The following is a 15,719-nucleotide window of genomic DNA, read 5'->3' as shown; positions in this document are numbered from 1 at the left end:
AGACGTCTGATTAATACTTTCCAGACTTTCTAATGGCAATTTGTAAGATTTCACTGATTTTCTGATATTTTTCAAATATTAATATTTTTCTAACACTGTCTTGTAATTAGACTAAAAATGTGTAATATATATAACCTATAAAGAAATATTTGATCCAAGAAGACTCACAAGTTTAATCCTGGAAACCAGGGTTTTTATTCAATACTATTAGATTTAACATGTCACATTATCATATCTAGCCAAACAAAATCAAAAACCTTTTGACAACAAGACAGTTGGGCTGATTAACAAAGGGGTGAAATCAGGTGAAATCATCCAGGGAACCTTACTGCTGATTGTACCTGAATAATGTTTGGAAAATGAGATGAAAGGGTTTCTTCACATTAGCCAGAAAAGGCACTTTTGAAATAAAATAAAGATGTCAAAAAAAGACTTGTTGGAGGTAGGATGATGTGGATGGAGGACAAGACAAAACAAACAATACAAAAACATTCAGGAGTAAAATTGGAAGTGTGTCTCTGAAATCCTCAACCGCTCATCACCATCCGGACGAGTTCTGTCGAGAGAGAGAGAGAAGGAGAAACACAACATCAAACCTGAAGAAAGTCAGACAAAAGCAGCAACAAACTTCACAAACAACATCCGTCTTCGGGGATACAAGCTCTCTCATTGCCAGCAAAGAGGACTAAAAACCTGAAACGTTTTAGGATTATCAGATGTGGCCTGATGTACAATATTAATGAATGAAAAGCAACTAGGAAAAAAGAAGGGACGAACAGGAGGTCAGAGATCTTGAAAGAAAACAAATACATTCAGACATAAATATAAAGGTGTAGCAAAGAAAACAAATACATTCAGACATAAATATAAAGGTGTAGCATGGTCACAGAGCTGGCAGTAGAACATTGAAGACATAATCAGCCTTTTTAACAACTTTTTCTTTGCTGAATTTTAGTTGATTGTATTTTCACTGTTTCACTTTTTGTACACCCATCTGCCAATGTGGATCATGGGAGCCGAATAGAAATATGATGATTTTTTTTTTTTTTTTTTTTTTTTTTTTTTTTTAATTGCAGGGGCTACATTTTTGAAAGAATTTGCAAAGTTGTGTCCATTAGCTGTTCAGAAAACTGTCTCTCTTCTTCACTCACTACCTAGATAAATGCAGGAGATCAGCGCTGCAGAGAGCTTTTCAGGGGTTTGCTCATACCCTCGGCTTAGCCGGACATGATGTAGTGGCCAAAGGCTGTGAGGCGGGAACACAGAGTCAGCAAGCATGTGGTCTGTATCCACGACGTTCCACTTCTGGGATTGCTCTCGTTCTGCTGGAGAGTCCGCCGGATGTCACTCTTTTTGGAGGTCCGTTTTCAGATGTCCATCCCCTTCCGCTTTCTTTGTGTTGTAATTTTAAACTCAGGTCGATTTATGAGGACTATGGTTAACTGCTCCTCAGATCTCTGCAGGATAAATCTAGACAGCTAGCTAGACTATCTGTCCAATCTGAGTTTTCTCTTGCACAACTAAAACAACCTTTGAGCGTACACGTTTCACTAAAACAAGTTCCTTCACGAGGCTATTTTGCAGAGGCATTGTGGCTCCACTCAGCATTTAGCACTGCCCAAGACGATTGTGATTGGTTAAAAGAAATGCCAATAAACCAGAGCACGTTTTTCTCCCATCCCTGAATGCTGTGTGGACTAGCCAGACCCTCCTCCGCAGCGCCGTGGAGGAAGATCGGGCAAAGCAAGAGTAGCGAGCATGTGACACTAAGACACAATGACGCTCATTGTTTTATACATCCACAGCAGTAGTGTTGCATATTTTCATGAGGCACATTGCACTGTATAGGACCTGAAAGAGTCATCTGAATGCATCTGTGCAATTTTACCTTCATAGTTAATGCAGCCATTGGCATCTTCATGTCCCGCTAAAAGAGTCTCCACCTCTTCCTCTGTCATTTTTTCACCTGGAAGAAAACAAAAGAAGAAATACTATGTATTCCAAGACGCAATAAAGAAAAAGAGACAGCACACTGCTTAACATTGTTCTTGACAATGGTAAGTGCCTGAAGGGATTTTACTTTGCATGACAAGAAGACAGAGATAGGCCAGCTCAGCTAGATAAGGATTAATAATGACAAATCTTCTTTTTGTTTTGCTGTTTGTTGTTGACTTACCTAGTGTAGTGAGAACATGACGCAGCTCTGCTCCCATCACTGTGCCGTTTCCCTCCTTGTCAAAGACACGCAGACCCTCTACGATATCCTCAAAGGAGCCCTGGTCCTTGTTCTTAGCAATGGCCTGAAGCATGGGCAGGAACTGTTCAAAATCCAGCATCTTGTAGTTCATCTCTGCAGGTCAAACAACAAAAAAATTTTTTATTTGAAACACCTCTAGAACTGTTATGAAATTGGCAGATTTGTATGGATGCCAGTAAGCTTGCACAGAATTCAGAGAGCCTCTCTTTATTCCCAGCACAGGCAAACAATGGAACTGTAAAATGCATTTTTTTTTTTTTTTTATACAATATCATAGCTTTAGGCTTAATGTTTATTTATTAATTATATAATGGTTTGCACAAACCTCATATTTTCATTGATTTAAAATATACAAAGAGTACCACCTTTGCACATAGCACACACCTCTATACTGTACATAATAATTAATGTCAACATTAGAGCACCATCTCAGAGGACCTTACACACTTCATTAAGAACAGAGGAGGACTTATTTGTGGAGTGAACTTGGAGCAAGGCTTTTATGGGTCATCAATATTAAAATAAATGCTCTGTATGCTCATACTGTATATGTATCCCAAACAAGCCAAAAACAGCAGTTCAGCACATACCGATTCTCTGAGGCTGCAATGAGGGATTGTACACACAACACCCAACCTAACTGTTAGCCAAGGCAACGATAATGTAGTAGGTTGAATTGGTCTATTTTTAGTTGTGGTTGGTGAATCAGAGACTTGCCTTCTAACTTGGGGTTTCCCAGGACCTTGAGCACCTCAGCATTGACAGGGTTCTGTCCAAGGGCCCGCATAACATCACCACACTGGCTGTAGGTGATCTTCCCCTCACCCGTCCGGTCAAACAAAAGGAAGGCCTCCTTGAACTCTAATATGGAGACAGAGAGGTAGAACTTAGATCTAGCTGTAAAGTAAATTAATAAACATAACTCACTGTTAGAGACACAAGCAAACACATATGCATAACACCAAAGGGAGATACAGATACTACTGTACATGTGTAATTTTATTGAATAAAGTTGTTTGTGCAGAAGAACAGCTGATACCACTGCACAAGCGGTTTTGACACTCGACACGTGCAATTAAGTTTTTGCATTTTCATGGCAGGAGCAGTTCCCAACACTGCTGCGTAGGGAGGTTTCCTATCAGCTGACCTTGTTGTGATAATAACACAACGTTCTGGGAATGTGAACGCGACAAAAACATAAACACAAACACAGTACTTATTTGAAATACTGGGGCCTATTGATGATCCATTTACCTCATAAATGATGACACATAATGGCTCTTCTGTACCTGACGGGACATTAGCAGCTTTTAATAATAGGTTTTCTGGTCAGGGTATTACCTTGTATCGGATCGGAAGCAAACACACTTTAAAAAGGAAAAACTCAAATATATTTATACACATAAAATATTTTATTTAAACACATAATCTACAAAACGTCTACACAACACCAACCGGTTAGTGAAGGCAACGATAATGTAGTAGGTTGAATTGGTCTATTTTAGTTGTGGCTGATCTTGTCAGTGGCAGTGGGGGGTTGTTGGAGCAAATACTATCCTTAAAAGCACACATTGTTTGCAACTATGACAAGACTTCTGTCATGTTAAACATCACCACTAAGTAGCTGGTTTAAGTGCCACAAAACAATAGTTTTAGTGACATTTGCCACACCTTTAAGGAGCCTGGGCCAACACCCTGATCCCCACTGCTCTGCTAAAACACAACCTGTCTTTATTATGACTGCCAGACATTTAAAGTGTATATTTCAGCATCAGCATGCAAAAACACCAACATGCTTAATTACAGTAGATTACTTTTTCTGCAGGTTAGTAACACTGAACCTCACACAGTTAGAAAATGTTTAGTTTATTATATCCCAGTCTCATGTCAGAGTTACCTGAAGGAGTCCAGGGGCTTGAAGAGACAACAGTCGAGCTACAGGGTCAAAGTGACGAAATCATAAAGCTATTTATATTTCGACGATGATATGTTAATATAGGCTACCCTTAACCATTTAAAAAAAAAAAATTAAATAGCGAAATCTCTTTAGCTAATCAGATGTTAACTCACCCATGATCTGGTCCTCTGTGAAGTCAGACTGGTGGAGACAGGGTTAAAACGGCAAAAGGGGAATAGAAGACTGGGGTTAGTGTGAAATTCAAATGATTTAAATTAATCCTCCATTGATGCTAACGTCACGTTACAGTTAAGTAAAGGATTGTGGCTAAAGGCTTAACGTTAAAGCGGCCGGTGAAGCAGGCCAGGACAGATACGCAGCTAATGTTACAGCTCAACGTTAACTAGATGTTTTCAAAATCTTCCAATGAAGAACAACGCGTTCATTTATCACAAATCTTTTAAAAGTAGCTATTTCGATAGATTAGTCTGGAACAATATATTTACTCACCATGTCTGTTTGTGGTGGTTGGATGACAGACGGGCGAGGGGCTCGTATCTTCTCTAGGAGGACACCGACTATCGTTGATGATGTCACAGCAGCTTGTACAACATCAGCCAATCACATGGCTAGATTTCACAGTTGCCTTGCTCGCACCTTTGCAGTGGTGCAGCTACAACATGCCACCCACACCCTCTATTTTTCTGATTAAATAATATATAATATAAATAATTAAATAAATATAAATCATAGAAATAACGACTCTTATGGATTTTTTTTATTTATATATTTTTTGTGTGTTGGCTCTTGTTTGTGCATCTACTATAAATAGCAGCACATTTGGGAGCAGTCAGGCTTGGGAGTGCTGTGTGTATGTATGAATGTATTTTGTGTTTTGTATTTACTGTTTAATTGTTTTAAGGACCCCCTCAAACATGAGATGATTCATCTCAAGGGGTTATCCTATTAATAAAAAAAATACTTATGAAATAGTACCTAATAAAAAACTTGTAATAATAACTATTTTTTGTGGGTCATTTCCATGTGTGGGCCCTGTAATAATCACATAGCAACGATTTAACACAGGTAATCTAAATGTAATCTTCAACCACAGACAATTCCATTACTACTACTACTACTACTATTATTATTATTACTGTAAAAAGCAATACCTGAGGCTGTCACTTTATACATACTGGTATTATACTTACTGGTACTGTACATACATGCATACATGTCCATATAAATACTTATAAATATTGCCAACAACTGCTTTACTGAAATCGTTGTGCACATGATAACAAATAAAGAACCTGATTTATTATTAGTTATTATTTTTGACAAGACAGTCCTTGGGGAATCCTAAACTCAACATATGTCCTAGTGTACTATTACAACAAAGTATGCTCAAACTGTGAGGTAAGAGCTAACTTTACTAAGTATATGAGGTTCCAAACAAGTTGGACCCCTTAAGTCTTCCCCACCTTTCACACAAAAAGCAACAGCTCTGATTATATCATAGTCCTTGGACATAACATCCTTTTAAAACCCTAAAAAAATACAAGGTGTTTAAGCCAGTAATGTGCCCTAATGTGTGTATCCACATTGTTTTCATAAGAACAGACGTTTTTGAAATTTTCTAGCGATAAGGTTCATGGCTATGTTTTGATCAAAATAATTTTGCACATCAAGTTTATTATGACAGTAGGTGGATTCATGTCAGTGAGTTACCTGATTAAGAGGATGTTCATGTAGATCTTATAAGTTAGAATAACGAGTAACATATACACATTAAAATTAAATGAAATTCTTTTTATATTTTATTGTTGAATTAGTAATTTCATCAACCTACATATTCTGCTTTTAATTCATGAGGACACTGTGTGACTGTCTGAATGTTGAAAAGTTGCATTTCAAATTAAACAGAGACACATGAAGAATCCTTTTAGATCAATGATTTCCCTCCCTTCATTTTGCTTCTTCACCGGCTGTCTCGCCACACTGAAATCGGACAAAGTCCAGCACTCGAGCCTGTTGACCCTGGAGAAACTGTGCCACAGTCCTGCTGGGGTCTCCCAGGAAGGTCTGAGGCAGCAGGCGTGTCTCACTTTCACCGCAAGGCAGGTCATCCATGTTGCCTAGAGACAGAGGGGCCTCTCCCACTATATGCTGTCCCAGCTTACGTCCTAGAGTTTCCCGTTCTCCCTCCTTTCCACCCTGAAATACGACAAGGGCGCCGTACCGACCCATTGCCACCTCAGTCTGGCCGCTCACACCTCCGTGTACATATGAGCCAATGTGCCACTCGGTGGGGACACCCACTGCCACCGCCCGCCTCACTGACATGTTCTCACCGAGGCGACCTGAGAGGAAAGAGCAAAACATGTTTTATCAAGGAATTGTGCAATAAATTGATTTCAGCAAAACATACCTTATTTCATAGATGTAGATAATTAATTTTGAGAACTGAATAGCTCATTTTGACCCTCCTTTCTCAAGTACAAAGTATTGACAGTTCTTGTGAGGTCCAGAGTAGTTTTTGTTTCTTCTTCTTTATTTTCTTTGTTGTTAAGTGACAACAATTTGAACATTTCTAATGCAACACGGCATGTTTGATTTAAATGTAATGTAATGTCAGTATTGACACTATAAGTGTTTTCAACTATTGCCTATTTTTAAACCAAAACTCTCTTTAACCACTTGGTCATGCTTCTCATTGTGTTATAACATGTCCAGCAGCACAAGTTTCTGCCCAGCTATGTATCGAAACAAAAGCATGCATGGAAACAAACGTACAAGACAACATCAACTTAAATTTAGACATGTGTGTCACACTGCCATCATCGCTGGTGAAAACCCCAATTAAAGAAAATGCCAAAATGCTGGTAGAAGGAGTGCAGGAGGGGCTTGAGTTTGAAACGAAAACAATAGTGTTTTAGAGATTAACCGAGCAGTGACACTTCAGGAAAAAAATTAAAACATTTTTCTTACTGACCTATTGTGAGAGCCACCCGGTCAGAAAGTGAAGCTCCTTCATTCACACTGAGATTGTTCAACTCATCACCTACCAGGACACTCTGAAAACAAATGTAGTATGTTAACAGAAGCAAAGCAGAGCAAAGGAAACAGGGCTGGTGCGTTCTGATATCCTGAGTTAACAGTGTTGCATTTAGTTGTACACAGTCTTATATTCCTTCCTATCAGCATAGACCTCCGGTATTAAATACAGTAAGACTCCCCACTTAGCATGTATAAGTAGTATATAAACATGTAAGAAATTGTTTATAACACACTAAAATGTAGTTGTAGTTGTCAACAATTATGTCCAGCTTCCAGCTCTGCAGTGAACAGAGAAGTTCTCCCAATGCAACTCCTGCGGTCAGTATTTGGTTTTACCTTCACATATCCTGCCTGGCTTTTATGCCGGTGGTGAGCCAAGGTGGCAAATGCCACATCCTTAACCAGCTGTTGGAACTTTTCGTTGCGGGCGACAAAGTCTGTCTCACAGTTAACCTGCATCAAGCAGACGAGAAAAAAGATAAAAGATATTGCTAAATGCCATCATGTCCAACAACCTGGAAAGTGATCTGGCCTTACCTCCACCATGACTCCAGCTTTATCTCCTATAAAGAGGCCAATCAGACCCTCTTTGGCTTTGCGACCCTCCAGCTTGTTAGCTTTGCTCCAGCCCTCCTTCTGGGCCTGCTCATGTAGCCAGGTCTCTGCCTGAAGGGTTGGCAAATTACATAAACAACACAGTCACACTGCTAGTTGTTTCAGTAGTCACCATATGGATATATAGTTGGACCAATGCAGATAGGGATTGAGAGAGGAGGGGTTACCTGTGCTATGTCGTTATCAAACTTCTCTAGTGCTTTCTTGCAGTTAATGAAAGTGTAGCCGGTGTTTTTCCGCAGTTTCATCAGGAGGGCTTTATCAGCTGCCAGAAGCGGACAACCTGTGTGTAACGACTGTACATGCTGGCAAACGCTGACCTGAGGAGGACAGATGGGAGGACGTGTAACGGTAGTACATTAGTTCAAATAGTCCAGCGGCTGTCTTTAGTAGACAGTCGCATCATGCACCATCATTGTCACAACAAGTGCGATTTTTAAGTCAATATTCTATAGAGGTATCCAGCCATAGTGATATCTCACCAAACATGAAATAAAACTGAATTAGCAACACATATCAGATAAAGTAAGGAAGCTAACTAATAAACCAGCTAATGACAGCTCGAGCTTCAGGAAAAATGTTAAAAACATGACTAAATGTAAAGCTTAATGTGCTCACCTTTGCAACGTCTCTTGTAATTGCTCTGAATAAAAAGGTTAAAGACATATTTACACCTTCTAAAAGTGAACTGACTTATGATAGCTCAGAATGTCATTGAAATCCACGCTGTGTACGGAAGCCGCGTAGGGACGGAAAGACTTTACATAAAGTTGCTTATTACTGCGCAGCGCCCTCTACAGTGCGGGAGTACAGTTGCGTTTTCGAAGCCACATTCAGGCAGCTGTCTTAACCTGTTTTAAACTTTCTGGTCAAATATCCTTTATACTACTATGGTCTTATGGGTTGTTGACCCATGGACGTATTAGTCTTGACCTCACGATACGTCTTCTGTCTTTTGAGATCAAGTGATGATTCTCATTTTTGCCCACTAAAGATTTAATTGAAAATGACCAAACTCCTAAATCTGACAACCTCTTATAACAAATATTGCTTTCTGCTTTCTGCATAATATATATATATATATATATATATATATATATATATATATATATATATATATATATATATATATTTTCCCATAGTCTCTGCCATTCCCTTTCAATATCCCGTTTGAGTTTTTTTTCTTCTTTAAGATTATTTTTTGGGCACTTCTAGGCCTTTATTTGATCGGACAGCTTAGACATGAAAGGGGACAGAGAGGGGGAATGACATGCAGCAAAGGGCCGCGCGCGTTCTACTAGGTGAGCTACACAGGTGCCAAGATTTTGCTATATCATTTAATGATAATAATTATACTTTTATTAATTCCGCAGGGGAAATTATTAAATAAAAAATGTTCACTCTGTTGTTAGAATACACATTGTACAAAGGCCTGAAATACACACACATGCTCAGTATACATGCATTAATGGAGAGATGTCAGAGTGAGGGGGCTGCAGCTGTCGATGGTTCAGTGCCTTGCTCAAGAGCACCTTTGCAGTGCCCAGAAAGTGAACTGGCACCTCTCCAGCTATCAGTCGACCACCATATTTTGGTCCGTATGGGGACTTGAACCAGTGACCTAAGACCCAGCTGAGTCGCATACACCCCAAAACCTGTGAAAGTTTTCAGATATGATCCCATTACATTATTTAGATTCTTTACGATACTTTATGGTAGGCTACATTTTAATATTCCCAGTGGTTGAATGTAACTAAGAACATCTGCTTAAGTATTGTACAATTCTGAGCTACTTAAGTAGGCTATTTCCATTTCTTTATAGGCTACTTGGCTATATTTATATTATATAGCCAATATTGTACTTTTTACTCCACAATACATTTATTTGGCAACTTAGTTATTATTTACTTTGCCGATTCAGATATACATATAAATCAACTAATAAATTATGATATATTTTTAAGGATTAGATAGACTTAATTAATCCCAGCGGGAAATTTCAAAAGCTATCTGGCAGTAGGAAGTAGGCCTAATTAAAATGAGCACCACCTTTAACAGTTGCAACATGAGTGATGCTTACACATTAATGCATCAATACTAATTGTAATCCAGTGATATAATATATATTATTCTTTTTTTTTTGGCATTTTAGGCCTTTAATGATAGGACAGCTGAAGAAGTGAAAGGGGAGAGAGAGGGGGAATGACATGCAGCAAAGGGCTGCAGGTCGGAATCGAACCCAGGTCCGCTGCGTCGAGGCGTAAACCTCTACACATGGCCGCCTGCTCTACCAACTGAGCTATCTGGGCGCCAGTATATATTATTCTAAAATAGGACAGTGGGCTACTCTTATTTTAAGTGTATCTTGATGCTAATCATTTTGAATGCAGGACTTGTACTTGTACTTGTATTTTTTACGTGGTATTGCTTCTTCGGCCCTTCTGTGGGGAGTCTGCATGTGTTCCCCTCAAATCACAATTAACAGGAGACCTGGTTAGCTGGTTGAGCGTGCGCCCCATGTGCAGAGGCTCAGTCCTTGCCACAGCGGCGAGGGTTTGGTTCCGACCTGCGGCCCTTCGCTGCATGTTATCTCCCTCTCTCTCCTACTTTCCTAACTTAATCTGTCCTATCAATGAAAGCCAAAAACAAATGCTACTGATAAGTTCCCTCTTATTGCTTTCAATTGTAAAGTGTTTGGACATTGTCTGTTTAAAAGCATGTTAAAGGCTCACAATATAAATAGGCTATACATTTTATTGTATACTCTATACATTATTTAAAGGACCTACATGTCTGCTGTTTGGTATTTGCAGTGGGAGTATGTGTCCCCAACATGACCCGGGACACTGAAGCATGTGAGCTATTTTGAGTATTCTAAGCTATCTTGCATAAACCCTGTGAAATACAGCATCTGCTTACTCTGGCAGGAGAAATAAGAAAGGCTCCTCCTTTGTAAATGTATTTTTATTTTATAAATGTAATTTTCTATTCGACAATATAGCCTTAAAATGCAATAGACTAAAAGAGACATATAACCTCATAGTTTTAATGTAACAGAAATTATATTAATTGTGAAAAAAAAACCACGTAACATCTCAGATGGCAGTCATTATCACAGCTCACATCTTGATATGGTTTTATTTTAAAACATGAAAGCACCGCCTGTGTGCTAAGCAGGTGTGCAGTTTCACAGAGAAGAGATACAGAGAGAAAGTTACACTTAAAAAATATTGTTAAGAGGTAATTTACAAATGCTCATTACCATTATAAACAATTGCTTAGAATTAAGACACATTTGATCGACAAGACATGCTCACGATGAAGTGATTGACATCCTGACTGACAGTATGGGCAGGGTTAATGTGAGTGTTGCGTTTGGATTGGTCACATGAAACTTGCTATAAAAGGTGAACCAAGCTAACAGTCAGTTCACCTTGTTTTCAGGTTGCAGCTGAGCCAAGATGAAGGCCATTGCTGTCCTTGCACTTTGGGTGACCCTTTTCCACCAGGGATACAGCAGTAAGAGATTTTTTCTATCACCATAACCTAGTGTTACAGCTTTATATAACCATGTCATGCAGTTACATATAGGATTGTCATTAAAATAACAATCTGTTGTGTTGATTCTCAGACACCCTGGACTCATGTCAGGGTCGGTGTGGTTATGGAACGGACAATAGTTTCTCCTGTCAGTGTAACCCGTCCTGTGAGCGCTACAGAGACTGTTGTTCTGACTACACTGAAATATGTAAAGGCAAGTGACAAAATCTTATTTTATGACTAATCATAGAATAAAATAGTATAGGAGAGAATAAACATTTTTATTTTCCGCACTTAAATATGCTTAAAGATTTCCTCTGCCATAGATGAGATAAAGACAATAAATAAGTAATGAGTATTAAGTGGGCCAAACGGTTGGGATAAAAGTGCTAAAATATTAACAATTAAAGCTGTAATAGGAACTTTATTTTTGGCATTGAAAATTCCCTAATAATCTTTCATCATATTGTAATTCAAGTGGTCTTTAGTATTCAGGCTTGAGAAAATGTTAGCCCGTGACGGGAGACTTCGGTCAATCACAGGTCATTTCAGAGAGAGATTATTGGCTGTTCTAATCGTGCATTGCCCGTGCGACAAAGAAGAGGGAGAGCTGCAGAAAGAGGTCTTGCTCTACTACCAACCACATGTCACCATTACTGTAGCTGTTTCACGTGCCATACAGTATACCACCACTGTTTGTGTTGAGCTAATATATTTATGACACCTGGTCACTTTCCCACAGACACTGACTCTAAGCAGTCAGCAGTCAAACAATCAGCCCTGTGTACTGCACTGAAGATCAGTTTCCTTAACCAGATATCTAATACCAAAAAGAGATTTTCCCTCTAAACTTCTCAGACTGTTTTATTCGTTTGAGGCTTAGAATTATCAACAAAGTTTAGAGAAAAGTCCAAAAATGTATCAGGACATTGTTTTTTTATTATTATTATTTCTTCATCTCCTATTAATCATTTTGCGACCCCTCATATTTATTTTGTGACCCTTTGTCGGTCCCCTACCCCTAGGTTGGGAACCACTGGACTAAACTACCTAACTGTTTATGAAGTAGTTAAAATTAGTCCCACCATGACCAGCTAGAACAGCAAAATGTGGATGTTTCAGTATTAATAATGTAATTTATTATAATATCAACATATCAATCACAGGGGAATATTTCTTTGCAAAACTAGTACATTTACTTTTGATACTTTAAGTACATTTGGTTGATAATACTTCTTTACTTTTAATTTAGTTGTGTTGCAAATGAAGAAGCTTTACTCTTTGTGGTGTCGGTACTTTCACCTAAACAAAGGTTCTGAATACTTTTTCCACCACGGATGGCTTGTGTGGCCAACCTCTCTGGTTAAAACTTATTTCAGTATTTGACCAGCAGGTGTCGCTGTTGGGCTGTAAAACACACTGAAAGCAACAAAAAAAAATTCAATTAGCTCTTCCCTCAACTTAACCTGCTCCCTTCTACAGCATTAATATCCAATGGTGGAAGAAGTATTTAGATCATTTGCTTAAACAAAAGTAGCAATACTGCAATATAAATATACTCCATTACAAGTCTTAGTTTGAACATTTTACTCAAGTGAAAATACAGAAGTATTACCAACAAAATGTAGGACTTGAAGTATGAAAAGCAAAAGTACTCATTATAAAGAAGGACCCCTTTCAGACTCACATTATCATTACTGATTTAAACAGCATTTTAATGTTGTAACTGCTCGAGGTGGAGCTCAGTCAAACTATTTATGTTATATACTGTAGGGATGTTTAATAATACATATATAAGAATCTATTATATCTGTTAATAGTATTTTATTTTTTTCTATTTGATTGATTTATTGATTATACGGTCTGTTTGTAATGTATGTACAATTTTATTCTGAAAAGGAACTCATAGATGTAAAATAAATGTAGTGAATTAAAAAGTAGAGTTTTTTTCCACTGTAATGTTGTAGATCAGAAGCATAAAGTAACATAAAATGGAAGTAATCAAGTAAAGTACCTTAAATCTGTACTTAAGTACTTAAGTAAATGCGCTTAATAACTTTCCACCACTGGTAGTACCACATGTGCTAGGCCTACAGAAATGCATAAATCACTATTCTATGTTGACAACACTAATATGATAAAGACATGATTTGTGTGTATTTGTGATGTGCAGGTGACGGAGGAGGTGGAGGTAGTGTGATCACTGATGCTGAGATCAAGGCTCTCTCTGAGACACTCTACGCTCTGGATTCAAACAAGGCTTCAGCCTCAGAGTTGGTCATTGACCCTCAGGCTCTGGTGCCAGACTCTCAGACGAGCTCCAAAGACGATCTCGCCTCTGCACCGTGAGAAGACAATGTTAATAGCACAACCCTCTATCATGGTCTCCTCTTCTTTTTGCTCTTGATGTACAGTATTTATCCCTTTTTCTGTATCATTTGTTGTGTTTTTGTGCTTCCAGCTTGTTCCAATACCTGAATGAGGAGGCTCTGTTCTCCAGACCCACCTACGCTGCTCTCCTTGCTGTGCTGGACAACTATAACAGGATGACTGGACAGACAGAGGACTTCAGTCCTGAGCAGCTGGCTGAGCAGGACGTCTTCCTCAAGGAGACCATGTCCAACACTGAGCTGGGCAGAGAGCTGTTTGCTTTTCTCTACACCAAAGGTAACTAGGTCCACATGTCTTAGTACATCCTGACACTGGTTGAGCACTACTCACATAGAGGTCTGGTAATGCAGTAAGAGCTCTAGTAGACAGGAATTTAAAGTCTGACACTGTGGGTCCCCCAAAAGTTAGCACAATTTGAAGAAATTTAATATTAATGCATTTTGTCAAAATCATGCTCTTAGTTTTGGAACTACAGTTCCCATAATGCTTTGACATATGCAAACAAGATGTATAATGTTGCCATGGAATCAGTGAGTAAGCTGTGGGCTACAATTTGAGCCAATTCTTTTGCCTCAATTTATTAACATTTCATAATATTGGCACCATTAAAAGTATGCCTAATTAGCTATTAGCAGTTCCTGTTTGCAGTGTACACACGGATGTGAAGACAACTATCACTGGATCATTGGATGCTGAAGAAAACTTAGAAATGTGATGATTCTTAGGAGAGTTCTCCAGTTATAAGGAGTGTCTTTTTTATGTAATTTCTAAAGGATGTATGAACATGTATCCGCGATGGACATAAGATATACTTAAATCCTCAGAAAGTCTAAGTCACACTGAATATAAAAATATGTTTATCATGGCTGTGTGTTTAGATTCGACTGAGTTATGACTCAGAGAAGAAGTGAGTCAAATTGCAGCAATCTAGCAGGGTCTTTAAAGTACCTTGTTTGCCTTTTACCACAAGCAGTATCTTTGCCTCATGTCTCTTTCTATGTCTCTTCCTCACAGTTTGTTGAAAGTGTATGTTATTCTGTATTTTAAGGCATCTATGCATCAGAGGAAGAGTTCATTCAGGACCTGAAGATGATGTGGTTTGGTCTGTACTCCCGCAACAACAACAAGATGGACTCCAGCGGCTTTGAACACATCTTCGCAGGTTCGGACAAAGCAGATTTCTTACAAACACCACAGATGGTTTGCTTTGTGACTATTAAGAAACACATTCTGTATTAGGAGAGGTCAAGGGAGGAAAGGTGTCTGGTTTCCACAACTGGATTCGCTTTTATCTTCTCGAGAAAAAAGGACAGCTGAACTACTACAGCCACAGCTTCAATGGGCCTGTAAGCATCCGCAATTCAGACCTCAATATGTCGATTTAAGCTGTGACATGTTTAGCACTCCCTTTATTTTCTCTCTTTCTTTCTTCACCTGCTCTCAGTGGGCTACCTACCCTGATGTCATGGGGATGCAGTTCATGTGGGAGGGCTACTACAAGCAGGTCGGTTCTTCAGTCATTGGCTGCAGCCCTGAATTTGACTTTGCCTTATACAGCCTCTGCTACATCACTCGCCCTGGAAAACAGTGAGTACATGTGATATGATGTTTTCTTGCATGTAAATCCTTTCCAATTTAAATTTTTTTTTTATCATCTCTCATCCGCAGGTGTCGTCTGAGCCTGGGAGGGAAGGCGCTCATTATCCAAACGTACACGTGGGATAACTCTTTCTATGGTGATGGGAAGAAGTACATTGGCTCTGCCTTCCCTGCAACCCCATAAGAACTGAAGCTGCCATCTGCTAAATTATAAGCAACTCATGGAGGCTTGTCTGCTTGTGTTTCGTTACACTCATGAATTTAATAATTATATTCCCAACAGGAGCACTTCTCTTAGTGAGAGGTATTCATACATTTAATTAAACTTGTCTGTTTCAAAGTTGTGATATAAAACCGCTT

General features: G+C 38.8%; 3 protein-coding genes across 3 annotated transcripts; 1 reads left to right on the top strand and 2 right to left on the bottom strand.

The window, feature by feature from the left end:
* Window positions 1-377: 377 nt before the first annotated feature.
* myl6 (myosin, light chain 6, alkali, smooth muscle and non-muscle) lies at window positions 378-4,768 on the bottom strand. Its single transcript, XM_028574989.1, has 6 exons — window positions 4,665-4,768; window positions 4,328-4,355; window positions 2,975-3,118; window positions 2,177-2,350; window positions 1,889-1,966; window positions 378-556 (listed from the first exon to the last, which is right to left on the bottom strand). Exons 1-6 carry the CDS (start codon window positions 4,665-4,667, stop codon window positions 528-530), a joined length of 456 nt encoding a protein of 151 aa, XP_028430790.1. The 5' UTR covers window positions 4,668-4,768; the 3' UTR covers window positions 378-527.
* Window positions 4,769-5,951: 1,183 nt separating this feature from the next.
* On the bottom strand, window positions 5,952-8,580 carry tsfm (Ts translation elongation factor, mitochondrial). The gene is made up of 6 exons (XM_028576457.1): window positions 8,448-8,580; window positions 7,997-8,149; window positions 7,752-7,880; window positions 7,551-7,667; window positions 7,150-7,231; window positions 5,952-6,517 (listed from the first exon to the last, which is right to left on the bottom strand). The coding sequence occupies exons 1-6, from the start codon at window positions 8,493-8,495 to the stop codon at window positions 6,123-6,125; spliced, it is 924 nt and encodes a 307-aa protein (XP_028432258.1). The 5' UTR covers window positions 8,496-8,580; the 3' UTR covers window positions 5,952-6,122.
* Window positions 8,581-11,186: 2,606 nt separating this feature from the next.
* endou (endonuclease, polyU-specific) lies at window positions 11,187-15,607 on the top strand. Its single transcript, XM_028575072.1, has 8 exons — window positions 11,187-11,348; window positions 11,461-11,583; window positions 13,543-13,714; window positions 13,831-14,036; window positions 14,809-14,922; window positions 15,000-15,106; window positions 15,205-15,347; window positions 15,429-15,607. Exons 1-8 carry the CDS (start codon window positions 11,291-11,293, stop codon window positions 15,541-15,543), a joined length of 1,038 nt encoding a protein of 345 aa, XP_028430873.1. The 5' UTR covers window positions 11,187-11,290; the 3' UTR covers window positions 15,544-15,607.
* Window positions 15,608-15,719: the final 112 nt, after the last annotated feature.

This window comes from Perca flavescens, chromosome 4, assembly GCF_004354835.1.
Source record: "Perca flavescens isolate YP-PL-M2 chromosome 4, PFLA_1.0, whole genome shotgun sequence".
Lineage (NCBI taxonomy): Eukaryota > Metazoa > Chordata > Actinopteri > Perciformes > Percidae > Perca > Perca flavescens.
This window is presented reverse-complemented; position numbering and strand designations above follow the sequence as displayed.

Excerpts from the sequence above, each read along its gene's own strand:
- myl6 (XM_028574989.1), bottom strand. Across the intron at positions 2,351-2,974 it reads GGGAAACCCCAAGTTAGAAG|AGATGAACTACAAGATGCTG; the intron begins GCAAGTCTCTGA and ends TTTGACCTGCAG. Across the intron at positions 1,967-2,176 it reads TCATGTTCTCACTACACTAG|GTGAAAAAATGACAGAGGAA; the intron begins GTAAGTCAACAA and ends GTTTTCTTCCAG.
- tsfm (XM_028576457.1), bottom strand. The coding sequence starts at position 8,495 with ATGTCTTTAACCTTTTTATTCAGAGCAATTACAAGAGACGTTGCAAAG. Across the intron at positions 7,881-7,996 it reads TTGATAACGACATAGCACAG|GCAGAGACCTGGCTACATGA; the intron begins GTAACCCCTCCT and ends CCAACCCTTCAG. Across the intron at positions 6,518-7,149 it reads CCGGGTGGCTCTCACAATAG|GTCGCCTCGGTGAGAACATG; the intron begins GTCAGTAAGAAA and ends CTTTCCTCTCAG.
- endou (XM_028575072.1), top strand. The coding sequence starts at position 11,291 with ATGAAGGCCATTGCTGTCCTTGCACTTTGGGTGACCCTTTTCCACCAG. Across the intron at positions 11,349-11,460 it reads TTTCCACCAGGGATACAGCA|ACACCCTGGACTCATGTCAG; the intron begins GTAAGAGATTTT and ends GTTGATTCTCAG. Across the intron at positions 14,037-14,808 it reads TGCTTTTCTCTACACCAAAG|GCATCTATGCATCAGAGGAA; the intron begins GTAACTAGGTCC and ends CTGTATTTTAAG.